General features: G+C 37.3%; 1 protein-coding gene across 2 annotated transcripts; it reads left to right on the top strand.

The window, feature by feature from the left end:
- The first annotated feature begins 1,570 nt into the window (after window positions 1–1,570).
- On the top strand, window positions 1,571–14,525 carry crema (cAMP responsive element modulator a). Of its 2 annotated transcripts, XM_065262187.1 has the most exons (8): window positions 1,571–1,706; window positions 3,183–3,282; window positions 3,510–3,626; window positions 4,337–4,416; window positions 4,646–4,794; window positions 4,975–5,163; window positions 13,081–13,237; window positions 13,324–14,525. In XM_065262187.1, exons 2-8 carry the CDS (start codon window positions 3,193–3,195, stop codon window positions 13,466–13,468), a joined length of 927 nt encoding a protein of 308 aa, XP_065118259.1. In that variant the 5' UTR covers window positions 1,571–1,706; window positions 3,183–3,192; the 3' UTR covers window positions 13,469–14,525. The 2 variants fall into 2 exon arrangements, with proteins under 2 accessions (XP_065118259.1, XP_065118260.1); XM_065262188.2 differs by lacking the exons at window positions 1,571–1,706; window positions 3,183–3,282; window positions 3,510–3,626; ... (1 more) ...; window positions 4,646–4,794; window positions 4,975–5,163 and adding an exon at window positions 9,127–9,309.
- The last annotated feature ends 798 nt before the right edge of the window (window positions 14,526–15,323 follow it).

Below are 15,323 nucleotides of genomic sequence, written 5' to 3'. Positions count from 1 at the left end.
GTGTATGTGTCCTTTATAGGGAGTTGCAAGTGTGATCTCGCGACCAGGAAATCTGACACATACATCCCTGTGGGAAGGTTGAATCTTATAGAAAATATTCTTTAAAAAATGCAAACAAAACTGTTTTATTGCACAATTGTAAAGTTATTTATCTGCAATAATGAACCAATAACCATGCGAGTCACTGAGAGATCTCTAAGTGACGGTTACAATTTTTAACATAAAGGTTTTTGTTCAAATAAAAAAAATGTTGGTTTCAATCACTTAAAAATTCCAATATCCTTAACTTGTGGACTACAAAATCAACTATTTATAGATGGGAGATCATGAATGAAATCTTTAATGTGTTCTCAGAACAAGAGTTTCATAAATGTCATGTTAAGGTTGTCACATTTCTGTTTTAGTATCTGTTCAAATGTAATTTTTTGTGTTTATTAATTACAATACTTGTTTTCATGAATGGTGTAGTATTTTTGTAATGTACATTTCTGTTATCTTAGGAAATGTTTTGTGTTTTATTATTTCTCTGTGACAAGCTTCCCCATATGTGACTATGGGGCGGTTTCCCAGACAGGGATTAGACTAGTCCTAGACTACATAAAATGTAAAAGCTGTCAAAACTGAAAACAATATGGACTGACATATCTTAAAATACATCAGTGCCCTTTGTTTTGCCTCAAAATGCACATAAGTAATGTTTTTAGTAAGGCATTTTTGTTAAAACTAGTTATATTTCCTATTTAAAAAAGGCCTAGTCCTGGCTTAAGCTAATACGTGTCCGGGAAACCACCCAGCAGATGTTCAGTCAACTTTATTTTTATTAATGCATGGTCGAAATTTCAAAAGCTTAACAAAGTCAGTAATGGTATTTGCCTACTGTATAGAAAAATTGCCTTTTAAAATAAATCCACCATGACAAATATTCACTGAAGTTTAGTTTAGTTTAGTTTAGTTTAGTTTAGTTTAGTTTAGTTTAGTTATAAAACACACAATGCTGCCCAAGGTGCTGTACAAAGAATTACTAAATAGCAATTTTGTAGTACATTTCACATGCTTTTATAAAAGAAAGAAACCATATAAAATACAAATAAATAAAAAGTAAAAGTTTGAGAAATTCTCCATATGTATTCTGTGTTGGGACAAAGAAGCGATATCATTCTTCTATCACAAGATGGCGCTACTTTTTTATATTTTATTTCTAACATATTTACAGGGTAGATATTATATAACTACTTTTATGGGTAAATTATTATTTTAAGTCTGCATCAGTCTATTTGAGCAATTTACGAATCAGTGTTTAAATTATTTATATAATAAATCGATTACTTTAGATCTTTGTGGAAGGTCTGACCAGTTGTAGAGGAAGGAGCTTTTGTTTAACTGTTTGAATACTTTTTAATTATTTTTTGTGGTTCTTTTTTGTCTATTTTTTAATAATTCATTTTCTTTCATTTAAACAATAGGCCTACTGTTTAGAGTTTTTTGTTAAGTGACAGCTTCTCCTCCGACGAAGCTCCGCCTAGTGTAGCTCGGTCAGTGTGTTCAAGTGTGTGTGTTATCGTATCGTGTGTGTTTGTGTGTTGCCTCTGACTGCACAGTACACATTTCCCAGACGCATCATCAGAGCTGACGTGGGCTCTACGTGTGCAGCGAGTCGGGCTTCCACTCCACCCGTAACGAGTGACGAGACTCTACGTAAAACTCGGGTAAGTTATTACTGGCATGTCGTTCTGCTGCCAGAGAGGATTTGGTGAAGAGCGCAGGAAGACAAAGATATAGCTGCTGTGAAATAAGTTGAGAAATATAATATGTGAAGTGAAATATTGCGCTAAATGAAGCAATGTGTCTCGGAAGTGGTTCCTGGTTCGGTCAACTAACTTACTGTTGACAACAAAATAAACAAGCGAGTAACGAAACGCGCGCCATATATCAGACTTTTAATGTTTTAAAGTTAAGGTAAAATATAAATAAGGCGGGAACTTGTTGCGTTTTATACAGGGCCGGCGAGATGAAACTTTATTAAGATTGTTGAAAATTACGCACCTTTGATACCCGACTTTACAAAAAATAACATTAAAAAGCAAACTGTTTGCATAAGGAAGTTGTTCGCAAGTTGATATCATGTATTTATGTTTTCTATAATTCATGTCTGTCTGCGTGCCACTGAGCTCTTACGTAAGCGAAAGTGTGCGCGCATTTCTTCTGTCAGTACAGCAGACTTTTAATACACGTTTGAATAAATAAGTGGGAAATTGAAAGTGATAAGACAATAAAGTAAACATCATTTCCTTAGAAATTGAATTAGGTTTCATGCCTTGTATAGTTTCTGCGCTGTCAAGCGCGTTGAGAGACAACGAGGAAGTGCGCGGCCGTTCATCAAAGCAGTCGTTCCTCGTTTATGAATGCGTGCATTTAAAAAATATATTTATTTAAGTTTTCAATCACTAGATTTTTTACTTAATTATAAGTAGGCTAAGTATTATATGTACTGTAATAATATGCAATATTAAAATATTGATGCGCATATTAATTATGTAGCCTAATACTATTTATTGTAATATTGTAATTCATATATTTATATATATAGTCTCACTTACACATTCCTTATCAATATTTTTGTCTATACATTAATAACGCTATAAAACTATTGAACAATACAAAACTATTATGTTGTACTTACAAAAAATCAGACCTATGTTGCATTTTAGCATTTTAAAAGTAGCCACCCTTTGCCTTGAATTTCCCGTGTCATTTTATCACCCTGCTTATGGAGGTCTCACCTGGGCATGCTTTTTACACAATATTACAGTAATAATATAGTTTTCATCAATGCTGGTTTGTTGTTTTATTTATTTTATAATATGTCAAAAATAATAATTAAACCTTTTGCCTATAATTCTAATTTTAAACATTAAAGATGTGCTTTTGGATCAAAAGAATTTTAAGACCATGAGAAACATTTTAGTCAAGTGAACCTAAACTGCTACGCTCTGTCATGTGTTGTCATTTTAACGCCATATAAACCTTAATACACTGTACATTCCAACATGAATGAACCTAAAACTACTTTATAGTTTAAAACATTAAAGGATGCTAAAATGATGGTGTGCATCACATGCAGTACGCTTGTGATGAATAAATATAAGTGCTGACCGTGCATTTCCTCTCTGCGCTGTTGCTAGGCCGATCACCATGGAAACTGCAACCGTAGAGCAACAGGAAGCGAGTGCAACAGAGAAAATAACAAGTGAGATTCAGTCGGACTCTGATTCACTTACACAGGTACAAGCCTTACACAGATGCCATACGTAGTACAGTCTGTAGTGGTGTTAGATGGTACTTTCATGGTACTGTCTGATGACCCCATGATATTTATTTGATATTCAAGTGCACCAAAAACTATGGTACTTCGCAAATGGTGTGAGACTGCAAAATATATCATATAAAATGTAACCTAAATGATTAAACAACACCACACATGGCTTGCTCTCTGTATTTCTCTGTGTCAGGGGGATGAGGGTGTGGCAGTGATGTCATTACCTGGTGGACAGACACTCCAGGTGCAGGGAGTCATTCAAACCACACAGCCCTCAGTTATACAGTCGCCTCAAATGCAAACTGCACAGGTACACACATTAACACATTTTATATAAACACTGTGAAAATTAAACACAACTTGATAGTAAAATACTCATTTGTCAGCCTTTTTCAGTCATTTAGTTACCTACCAGACAGCAGACGACTCCGGGCCATATCCGCACCCAAATCGCAGCTCCGTTCGGGATCCGGTGCGGATATGGCCCGGGGTCGTCTGCTCTCTGGGCTATTTTTTCACCTGGAAAAATTGACCAATCATACAGGAGATAGTTATAGCTACAACCAATCACATTTACTTATCTTGGGATTACTGGGTTGATTAAGAAGCAGATGGGCATGGTAACAAGCAGAGTGGATGTAGCTGTAATAAGATTTGAGTTATGTGAAAGTCAATGCATCTGATCTTCTTAGAAGATATTACACTCAAAGTCACTTACCACATTGTTATCCATTAAAATCTACAAAAACCTATGTAAAATATAAAGTTGCTTTTTTTGTGTACAGCGTCAAACCTGCATGATCTGGCTTTTATGCAACATATTTTTTTTAAATATAAAAATTAAACAAATATAAAAAATTGTAAACAAAAATTATAATTTTAGAAACATCAAAGTATATAGGACCTGCCCCCCCTCCTAAATTATTGTTTTAATGTACAGTAAAGTAGTTTATATTACTCATGCACTATATTCCAAGTCTTGAAAATAGCTTTGTGTAAAATTGCAATTTTTACTTTTAGGTAGCTGTGACTGATTCGGGTACAGCACCGTCTGATCCTCAAAACAGGCGAGCAATTCTGTCCAGACGGCCATCTTACAGGTGAGCCTAATTTTGGTCAGATACCTGTGACCTTATTAACCCAACATAATTTATCTCTTGAATACTACAAACCACACATCTACAAAACACACAAAGTTGTGTTTGAACTAGTAGTTCTTATCCTAACAAACATTTTGTGACAGGCTCTGATGTCTTTTATTGTCTTTCATGATCAAATAAAGTCATTTTGACATTTGCTTGTTAGTTCATTTCTTCTGTGTATGTTCAGGAAAATTCTTAATGAGTTGTCTTCAGATGCACCTGCTGTGCCAAAAATTGATGAAGAGGAGAAAGTGGAGGAGGAAACCCCACCCACCTCAAGTGTTGCTACAGTGACAGCACCATCTTCAATCTACCAGACCAGCTCAGGACAATACAGTACGCCTGAATTCATTACTCATTAATCTAATCTAATTTTTTTCTTTGACATTAAATCCTATGAGGTGTTTATTAAAAATTAAGGGGTTTTCTTGTTTAATTCACAAATATTCTCCAAGTGTTTCACAAAGCTTTATCAATTTAACAGACTAATAAAGGTCTTTTTGCATCTATATATAGTCACAATCACTCAGGGTGGAGCGATACAGTTGACCGGGCCTGGAGGAGAAGCCCTGCAGGGTGTTCAGGCTCTGACTCTTCCCAGTCCTGCTACACCCCAACCTGGGGCCACCATCCTGCAATACGGTGCCCAAATGGGTGACTCCGGCCAGCAGCTACTGCTGTCTGCTGGACAGGTGCTTGTTCAGGGTAAGGCGCTGTACCTATGTCTTTCCTATCTGCTGGGTAAAAACTCTACACAGATAGATAATAATACAAGAAGTGCTTATACCAAGATACAAGTTTTGACTATTCTGAAACAGTTCCTGTTAAGAGAAGTTTTTAGAGTTAAAACACAAATATGGGCTATATGCCTGTACTGTATAAGCTATATTTGGTAACACCTGGCCACAATCATGAAAGGACACAGGCTTCATTGTGGGAAACTTGTTTGACTTGTTTTTCTTCGTATGTGCTTTGCAGCCAATTTTGTTTATAGCAAAAACTGGTTAAATCTGTTGTGCTGTGACATTGTGAAACTATAAAGTTAAAAATCTGGAATCTGGACTTGCAAACATGAAACAGGATCACTTGGTTGTGTTTAAGTACACATTTAATATAAAGCTATTGTGCTCAGTAGGGCTGTCAAACGATTAATCGCATACAAAATAAAAGTTTGTGTTTGCATAACATAATAAACACACACACACACAAAGTCGTATTTGTATTTAGGTAACAATTACCTATAAATATTTATTTATTTATATTTGTATGTGTTTTTATTATATATACATTTTTAAAAATTGTATACAATAAAACCTTTCCTAAATGTATACATGTATGTGTGTGTGTATTTAAATATACATAATAATTACACACAGTACATATATTATGCAAATACTAATTTTTAGTTTGCATACGATTTATCGCAATAATCGCTAAAAAACAAATACAACATTTAGGGTATTTTTTTGTGCTTTGTATTTTAAAACCAAGTTTGTAACATTTTGCGAGGACTGTAACTACCACAGCACTGAGCAAAGTAGATCAATAAATATACAGTAATATATTGTAATAACAGTAATAATACACTGTAAAAAATTCCTTGTTGCGCTTAAATTTTAATCAACTTGAATTTACAATTCATTTCAACTTTCTTGACTTGTAAGCAGTTGCTATAAATTATAAAAAATAAGTTGAATTAGCTTAAAGGAAAACACCATTCTTTAAAAATATTTTATTATGTTCTTACCTCAACTTAGATGAATTACATACTTATCTTACGTACAGCGCTTCTTGAATGTGTTAGCATTTAGCCTAGCCCCATTCATTCCTATGGCTCCAAACAAAAGTTTTATTTTGTGCCACCATACTTACTTGTGTAACTACTCATGTAACAGTCTTTAAATGGGGAAAACATGAAAGTGCTTCTAAATTCATCCCTGTTTGGAGCCATATGAATGAATGGGACTAGGCTAAATGCTAACACATTCACAAGGTATTGTACAAGATTAAGGGCTCTATTTTAACGTTCTGAAACGCAAGTGCGAAGCACAAAGCGCAAGTGACTTTGTGGACGGATCTTGGGCGCTGTTGCTATTTTCCCGGCGCAAATCAGTAAGGGGTTGGTCTGAAGTAGGTTCATTATTCATAGGTGTGGTTTGGGCGTAACGTCAAATAAACCAATCAGAAAGTCATCCAACAATTTCTTTAAACGCAAGTGCGCAAGTTCCATGGCGGGTTGCTATTATTATGACGGATTTACCAGGCGCACGCCAGGAGCGCTTCACAGCCGAGGAGACCGACGTTCTTGTAAGCAGTCAAAGACAGAGATGTTGTTTTGTATCGGGATGGGAGAAATCCGCCCAAATCAGCGTCGGTTAAACAGGCGTGGGAGGAAATAGCCACAATTGTCTCATCAGCTGGCATCCCCAGGACGTTGCGCCGCAAGCGCTACAATAATGTCAGGAGACGGGGGAATCCCAAGCTTGCCAGCATAAATCGGGCACGCCGTGTAACGGGAGGTGGATCTGCCTCTACACAGGACCTGACGCCAGCAGAGGACATTGCTGGGTCCACCCTCACCGCAGAAAGCCAAGAAACGCAAGCAGTCCAACCCCAAAGTACACTTACAAATCAAGTTCACATACATAAAGGTTTCTTATGAAAATGTTTTAATTATTATTTACATAAAATAAACGTAATACAGCCACACAACAAACTTATGAAAATATTTTAATCGTTATTTGCATGATAATTTTTTAACGCAGCCACACAAAATAAATAAAAACTATCACCACAATGCTCACCACAATGATTTCCCTTATCTCGTGTATTAATATTTTTTATTGTAACAATTTATGATTTGCAAAAATAACTGTTGCATCGATGTAAATTAGATAAGCAAAGTGTATGCGCATTGTGCACGCTAAACATTATGGTCAATAATGCGCCCTTAAAATAGCATAATGAACAACGCGCAGTGCGTCACTGACTTTAGACTATTTTTTTCTGGTCAGTGGCGCAATTGTTTTTTGAAACTGCAAAATAGCATCAGGGATGGTTTGCGCCGGAACACGCCTCCTTTTTTGCGCTGAACCGCCCAGGGAGCGCAAGTTCATTCCCTAGTTTGCCGAACGTGCGTCTGTGGAGGGAAAAACCCGCTGTGCGCCGGTGCAAAATACGAATGATACATGCATCACTCACTGACAAAGTCAATTGCGCTGGGTGCAAGATAGGGCCCTAAGGGTGTTTTCACATATGCGCACCGTGGTGAAATACATTGTATCATTTTTCAGTCCGTGTTCACATATGTTGTTTTTACCGTACTCGAAACACCACACTGTACACCATGTGACAACGGTCAGCGCTGTCATTGGTCTCTGACAGCTCTTCCCAGCCCTCATGTTTCCACGACAACCAGCCTGACAAGAAGAGCGAGGCTGGCAAGATATGGAGGTAATCGATGCACGTCTTTGCGAAGTTACTGCTAGATGCTTTAACGCGAAATTGCTCAACTGTTCTATTAAAAGCCCTTCTCACGGAGCCAGCACTATTTGTGTGTGTGGAGGACAGCTGTGTATTTATAAAATCATCAGCTTAAACGTCCAGCAGACAGTGAATCTCTGCAATGGACCAAGATTGCCTTGTTTGTTGTTAACCCACAATATAACACCCGGCTCACGTCACGACGGAAGCCCAGTGGATCAAACATGTGGAGAACTTCCTGTATTTGGTTCGGCCCGAGGTCGCATGAGATGGGTCGCATTAGAGTTCGGCAACAGCCGCTCCGAGACCACCTGTTTTGAGTGGTCTCAGAGCGCCGTTTACTGAGCACCAGAGTGCGGCTGTTGTGTTCACACTGACCCAAACGAACCGTACTCGGACCGACACGTCATTTGGGCTGACCTTAACAGTGTATGTGTGAAAACACCCTAAAAGTGCACGCATTAAAAACAGATTTAGTTGATGTAAGAACATAGTAAAATATTGAAAAACGGTGGTGTTATTTTAACTTTATTTTAGTAAGTGATAGCAGCTCCTCACTAGTCAAGAAAGTATAAATTAATTGTAATTTCAAGTTGATTAAACTTTAAAATGTAAGTGTAACAAGGATTTTTTTGAGACCTGTTGATTGACAGATATATCTTCAAAAGTATCTTTACTTTATGTAAACAATGTGACAAAGAGGCTGTCGTGTGTGTTGTAGATAACCATGCCAGATGCCTGTGTAGTGTTATGAGGTGAAATGGGCACAGTCTCCTTTTGTTTGTGCTGAAGCGCTTTTGCGTCATTATGATCTAAAAATACATCACACTCAACAACCCCCCCCCCCCCTTTTCTCCCCCTTTTCTTTCTTCTGCAATAAATTAAACTATTTTAATTACATACACTTACACTCTCTGTTAGAAATCTGTTTTAGTCTCCCCCAGGACATGAGTTTTATCACAATTGTTTGATTTCAAGATGGTGTACTCTTAAAGCACACACAAACACACAGAGACGGGTACGGGGAGGGCATTCTCCAGATACAGTGTGTTATTTCCCTCTGAGACTGCAGTGATGTCATAGTGATGTCAATGCCCTTAATAGTAATCTGGCTGAGTGAGCGAGCAAGAGCGAGCGAGGGAGGGAGTGAATAGAGAGAGGGAGGGTTAAAGGCATAGACAAAGTGTCACAACACAAACTGAGAGAGTCAGAAAGAGTTTATGAAAGAGAGAGAAACTCTGTACAGAGCTGATTAACTGGGAAAAAGAGAGATTTAAGAAGAAATTAAGTAGGTGGTGTTTAAAAGACAATCCCAACTGGATTACTACAGTATAGAGATGGCAGTGACGGGGGAAGAGACGGAGTCAGGTGAGAGATCTGTGTTTTATTATTTAAAGAAAGTTGGATAATACTCTTGTATATGTTTCTGGGCATGTTTGAATATACAGTATGTGTTTGAATGTTTACTGAAGCATGTCAAGTATGTTGTCTTTTAATATTAGGAGTTTATTATTTGTGTATTTCTTTGGTCTTATTGATCTTTCTGGCTTCACTTTATTTGAATAAAGTTATAAAAGATGCATGTGTACTGATAAAGGAATTTCGCAAAAAAAGTTTCAGATGTAGAATGTCACAGAGCAAGGTGTGATCATTAAAACTACATACAGTTTATAATAAGAAAAATATAGGACAGAATAAAGTAAATATGAACACATAAAATGATTTTGCAACTCTGATCATCGTAAGAGAGATGTTGGTTTTAAACTCGCCCTCTCTTGCCGCGCTGTACTTTCTAGGTGAAAGGATGATTTGGTTTTATTTGCTTGTCTTTTCATGTGGCTTAAACGTTTCCCTCCACGCACATACACAAACAAACACATGCTCATTCAAACACTTCTGGTTACGAAAGCAGGCTGCAAGATCTGCATGACTATTCACACGCATGAATCAGTGAGAGAGAGAGAGAGAGAGGACAAAAGTAAAGTGCATGAGGGGGCGGGGTTTACCGTTGACGTCAGTCTGTTTCCTGGAAGCTGGCCGAGAGAGAACGGGACAGTGAAAGAGAGAGAGAATCGGGTGGGGGTGGTTGGAGCAACGACGCACACAGTGATGTCAGCATTTTGTCACATTGTCTGATAACACACACACACACACACACACACACACACACAGAGATGAGTCAAGTCAAAACATAACCGCTTTGCTAAAGGACATGCTACTATTTAGAAACATTATAATTATTTACAAATTTTTACTAATTGTAACCAATATCTTTAAACTATTACAATCCAACTGCCTGTGTTTAGGTATTTCAAGTAACTGCTACAGTATTTGTTTTTGTCTTTGATTCATTACATAAACTAATAATAAGTCAAATTAGACTTGCACTTTTTAGCCTGGTCACAACAGAAGTCACATCTTATTGGTTAGCTCCAGTGTTGCGTGTATCTCATTGGTCAGCTAAATTACATTTTGGGGCTGTTACCTGGACAGGGTTTAGCTTAATGCAGGGGTGTCCAAAGTCGGTCCTGGAGGGCCGGTGTCCTGCAGAGTTTAGCTAAAACTTTCCTCAACACACCTGCATCAAAGTATATAGTCTGCCTAGTAAGACCTTGATTAGCTGGATCAGGTGTGTTTGATTAGGGTTGGAATAAAACTCTGCAGAGACACCGGCCCTCCAGGAGCAGGAGTGGACACCCCTGGCTTAATGGATAACTACCCTGAGTTTTAGGACATTTAAGTAGTTTTTACAAACATACCTTAAAAAAACTTGAAACAAAACAATGGCACTGATATATGTAAAGATATAGTGCAAGACGTTTTTAAATTAAGACAGATCAAACATGCATTTTAGTCTGGGACTAGGATAAGCCCTGTCTGGGAAACTTAGGGGTGGTTTAAGTCTAGTCCAAGACTAAAATGCATGTTTAAGCTGTCTTAATTTTAAAACATCTTGCACTTATATAAGTGCTGTCAGGATTATGAAATTTGGCTGGCAGTTTATTGTAAAATAAATTGTGACGATTTGTTGACTGTTTTATTGCTTTGACATTTAATTCTCAGAATTTTTTTTGTTTGTTTATGAAATAATTTTCACACATTGTTGTGATTATTTTAATTACATCTTTTGCCACGTTTACCTGGCAGTAAATATTAATACACATAACACATATTTAAAAGTAATCTGATACGGTCTTGTTTATACAGGCGCTGCAGCTCCCCCTTGTGTTTTTTAGAGAGATGTGCAATCATTGCGGTGATCTGAAATCATTGCGATGAGGTCAAACAATCGCGATGAGATGATTATTTAATCATTGTGACGTATCTTTATATATATAAACATACCTTATATATATATATATATATCAGTGCCATTGTTTTGTCTCAAGATGCACAGTAATGTTTTTTTCAAGGTATGTTTGTAAAAACTACGTAAATGCCCTAATAAAACTAAGGCCTAGTCCTGGCTTAATCTAAACCCTGTCTGGGAAACCGACCCTCTTAGTGTGTCAGAGTATTCGTTCACTATTGTTGTGTGTGTATTGATAACACCTAAGAGACAGACCAAAGGTGATATTGACAACTCAAGACAACTAAATGCAACTGCAAAAAAATCTTTGTTTTTGAAAACGATTGCCTAAAACATAAATGAAACTCACAGGTCCATGAATTATTGTTATGTCCTTATCTTAGCGAGAGAGGGAGTGAGGGGGAGAGAGATAGAGAGAGGGAGGGAGGGTTAAAGGCACCCAGTTTCACAGACAAGGTTAAGATTAGGCCTTATGAAAATTAGGACATTTAAGTAACCATAAAAAATGTGACTATAATAAAAAAAACATCTGTGGTGTGCATTGAGAGACAAAACAAGGACACTGATATATTTTAAGATATGCCAGGGCAAGTTGTTTTCAGTTAAGACACCTTAGGGGCAGTTCACATTTCTAACACATCTAAAACAGCGCGGAAAACGCGACCGTCGGTTGGTTCTTGTCACATGACCTGCGATGCGCTTGCAGCATTCTAAAAAGTGGAAATGTTTTTAACTCGATGCGGTGTGGACACGCCTGGAAAAAAAGCTAGTTGCACAGCGTGCAGGTCGCGAGGGCGTCCCTTCCATTATGAGTGCACATACACCGCGCGCCTGCATTTGAAATAACGAACTTGAGCGCGCAAAAGACGCAAAATGTGAATCGCCCCTTAAATATGCATTTTAGTCTGGGGCTGGACTTAAGGCCAAAGTATGGTCCACTTTTCTGCATACACTGCGCGTGGCGCAATTTTTGTCATCAGAAGAGTGTGCGAGTACTGGACGGCTGGTCCGAAAGCTCTAAAATGCTGCCTTCGAAGGCAGAATTCCAAGGCAGGAAAGCATCAAGTCACATCCAATTCCAGTGTTTGTTCTGAGATACCTTAATAGTCTTAGTGCATGGGCGTGCACAGGAAATGTGATTGGTCGAGCCTGGTCGAGTTCGAAAAAATAAAATGGCAGCCAAAAAACTTGCAAATATGCAATTAGTTATCACAAAGGCGCTCTCTGTTTATATTTCAAACTGAATTCCATTTTGCTGCCTATAAAGTAAGGCTGGGACAATTAATCGTGCAAATGCGCGTTTTCTGAATGAATGAATTTTAATGAATTACGTTAAACAGCCAGAGGGCGCTCTTGTGCAGAAACTCCATTTGTGCCACAGAAGAAGTACTATTACAAACGCTATTCCAGGAAATGTCTATAAGCATATTTACATCGCTGTTCTTCAAATTGTTTCAGGTATTTTCATGATAATAAAAAATATTTTGAATGATTGTGTTTGATGAGTGTTGCTTTTTAAATGCACGTTATAAACGACTCATAGTGATTTTAGATTGATAAGGACTTAAAACACAGAATCGAAGTCTTGCGATTCAGGATCGATTCAGACAGTTATTTTTTAATCGTCACAGCCCTACTATAAAGGCTGTCCGAATGTATTTCCTGAAGCTTCCATCATGCCGCCGTAGTCTAATCTTTTCCTCAATGAGGAACATTTTAGACACGTGACTTCAGATCAAACCATCAACATTTTAAGTTGCATATTATGATGAGCTTTAATGTATTTATTGTATTACATATATTACATCTTTGTGTATTTGTGTGTGTAGCTGCCACAGGAGACATGCCGGCATATCAGATCCGATCCCCGTCGTCAGGGTTCCCACCAGGTGTTGTTATGGCAGCGTCACCGGGGGCCATACACAGCCCACAGCCGAATACAGAAGAAGCCACACGCAAGAGAGAAGTCCGGCTTATGAAGAACAGGTACCAAACACATGAGATCGGAAATATCTGTGTATTATGTGTACATAAATTTACTGATGAGTGTGTTTGTGTTTGATTTGTGGCAGGGAGGCGGCCCGTGAATGTCGCAGAAAAAAGAAAGAATATGTGAAGTGTTTGGAGAATCGTGTCGCCGTGCTGGAAAACCAGAACAAGACTCTCATTGAAGAGCTTAAGGCTCTTAAAGACATCTACTGCCACAAGCCTGAATAACAAACACTGCGGACTCCAAACACATGCGTGTGTTATTTACAGACTACTTGTCTCTTCTTGTTTTGCATCGCCTGGATATGAATAGTTTGTTTGTTTGGCCAAATGTTTCCGTAAGAAGTTGCAAACGTTGCTTTGAGAATGCCGAGGTGCACGCCGCCTACTGCAGCCCATCCTCTCACTACCAGCTTACACACGCGTACACTTATAAGAATGGGCTAAGTTGTATATTTTTGCTGTTGTCTGTTTCAAAGATACTGGAACTCCTCATTGATGTGTGTGGAAAAATGAATTGATGTTTTCCTTTTTTTATTTTTTAACTGCTTATTAAACTGATTTTTTCCTTATAGCATTTGCATATAAGTTTATGAGTTCAATGGTTGTGTTTAGCAAGTTTGTCATAAAAGTTTATTGCTATGTGTAAAAGTAAAAGAATGCTAATCTACAGCTCTGACCAGTTGAAAGAGTAAATTAGCATTGCTGTTACTCTACGCAGTGCCAGAGATAACACAATTTTGACAATGACTGCATGCAACAGCATTTTTATCATTGTATGACACAAATACACACACATTTACATTCAAATTCAAAATACAAAGCATACATTCATGCTTATTTTGGAGGTAATTTATCTGTGCTTACATGAAATATTAGAAGTATTCAGTAAATTGGTCAAAGCCAGAAATCTCAGTAATGGATTACTATTTTATTGTTTATCATACATTCAAATAAAAGAGAGATTGTAATAAATATAGATTTTAAATTTACTGAATCAAACAACTGGCATTAAATCTAAACTAAGTTCCTGTTTTAATTTAAAAAGTAATTATTACTCTTTCATCTGTTTCTTTCAGTCAATCAAGATTGTTTGTTATATTTAATGCACTCTGGGAAGAAAACAGAAAATGAATATTGTTTAACGTTCAAATAGCATGTGTGTTTTAATCTATTGCAGCTCTTTTTATGTTAATATAAAAACAGATGCTATCCCCTGCACTTCTTTTAACACTGTACAGAGCGCTAACATCTATTTTTAATAAAATATTTTTATAAATGTAAATTATCTTTGTGAATGTTTATAGTGTAAGAACTGTTTGTTTCTGTGTTCTTACTAGGGTAGTAGACCAAATTAAATCATAGAATTTTAATGGGGACATTTCACAAGACTTTTTTAAGATATCAAATAAATCTTTGCTGTCACCAGAGTACATATGTGAAGTTTTAGCTCAAAGTACCATATAGATAATTTATGTTAAAATTGCCACTTTATACGCATGTGTCCCTTTAAATGCAAATGAGCTGATGAAATGCAAACACTGATGTCATGATGTTGGTTTGTTGAAATTGAAACTAAATTATTTTCAATTATTTTCTCTCTCTCTCTCTGTACTAAATACGGTGCCATGGTTGGATAATGCAGATTAAGGGGCGGTATTACTATAATAAGATCCCCTTTTGACATCACAATGGGAGCCAAATTTCATCAACCTTTAATTTCACATGCTTGCAGAGTTACCAGCAAAAACAAAGTGTTACGACTTCCAATAAGCTGTAACGTTGGGGAATGTAGAAGGCTTTTGACGCGTGATTAAATGGTCCATACAGTCGGGAATAAGATTAAAGACAGCTCTTTATTGCTTCATCCAAAACATTCTTCATGAACAGCAATGTATAATCCATATCTTCAAAAACGCCATATCATCAAAGACAAACAAAGTCACTTATCTCCCCGCACGCTACCAGTTGTCACGGTAAAAAACCGTATGCTTCCTCTCCAACTACACACCTGTCAGTCATTAGACTTGTGCTTAATTATATAGGTCACCAAGTGCCACCTAGTGGACATCAACAAAATGGC

This window comes from Paramisgurnus dabryanus, chromosome 6, assembly GCF_030506205.2.
Source record: "Paramisgurnus dabryanus chromosome 6, PD_genome_1.1, whole genome shotgun sequence".
Classification (NCBI taxonomy): Eukaryota; Metazoa; Chordata; class Actinopteri; order Cypriniformes; family Cobitidae; genus Paramisgurnus; species Paramisgurnus dabryanus.
This window is presented reverse-complemented; position numbering and strand designations above follow the sequence as displayed.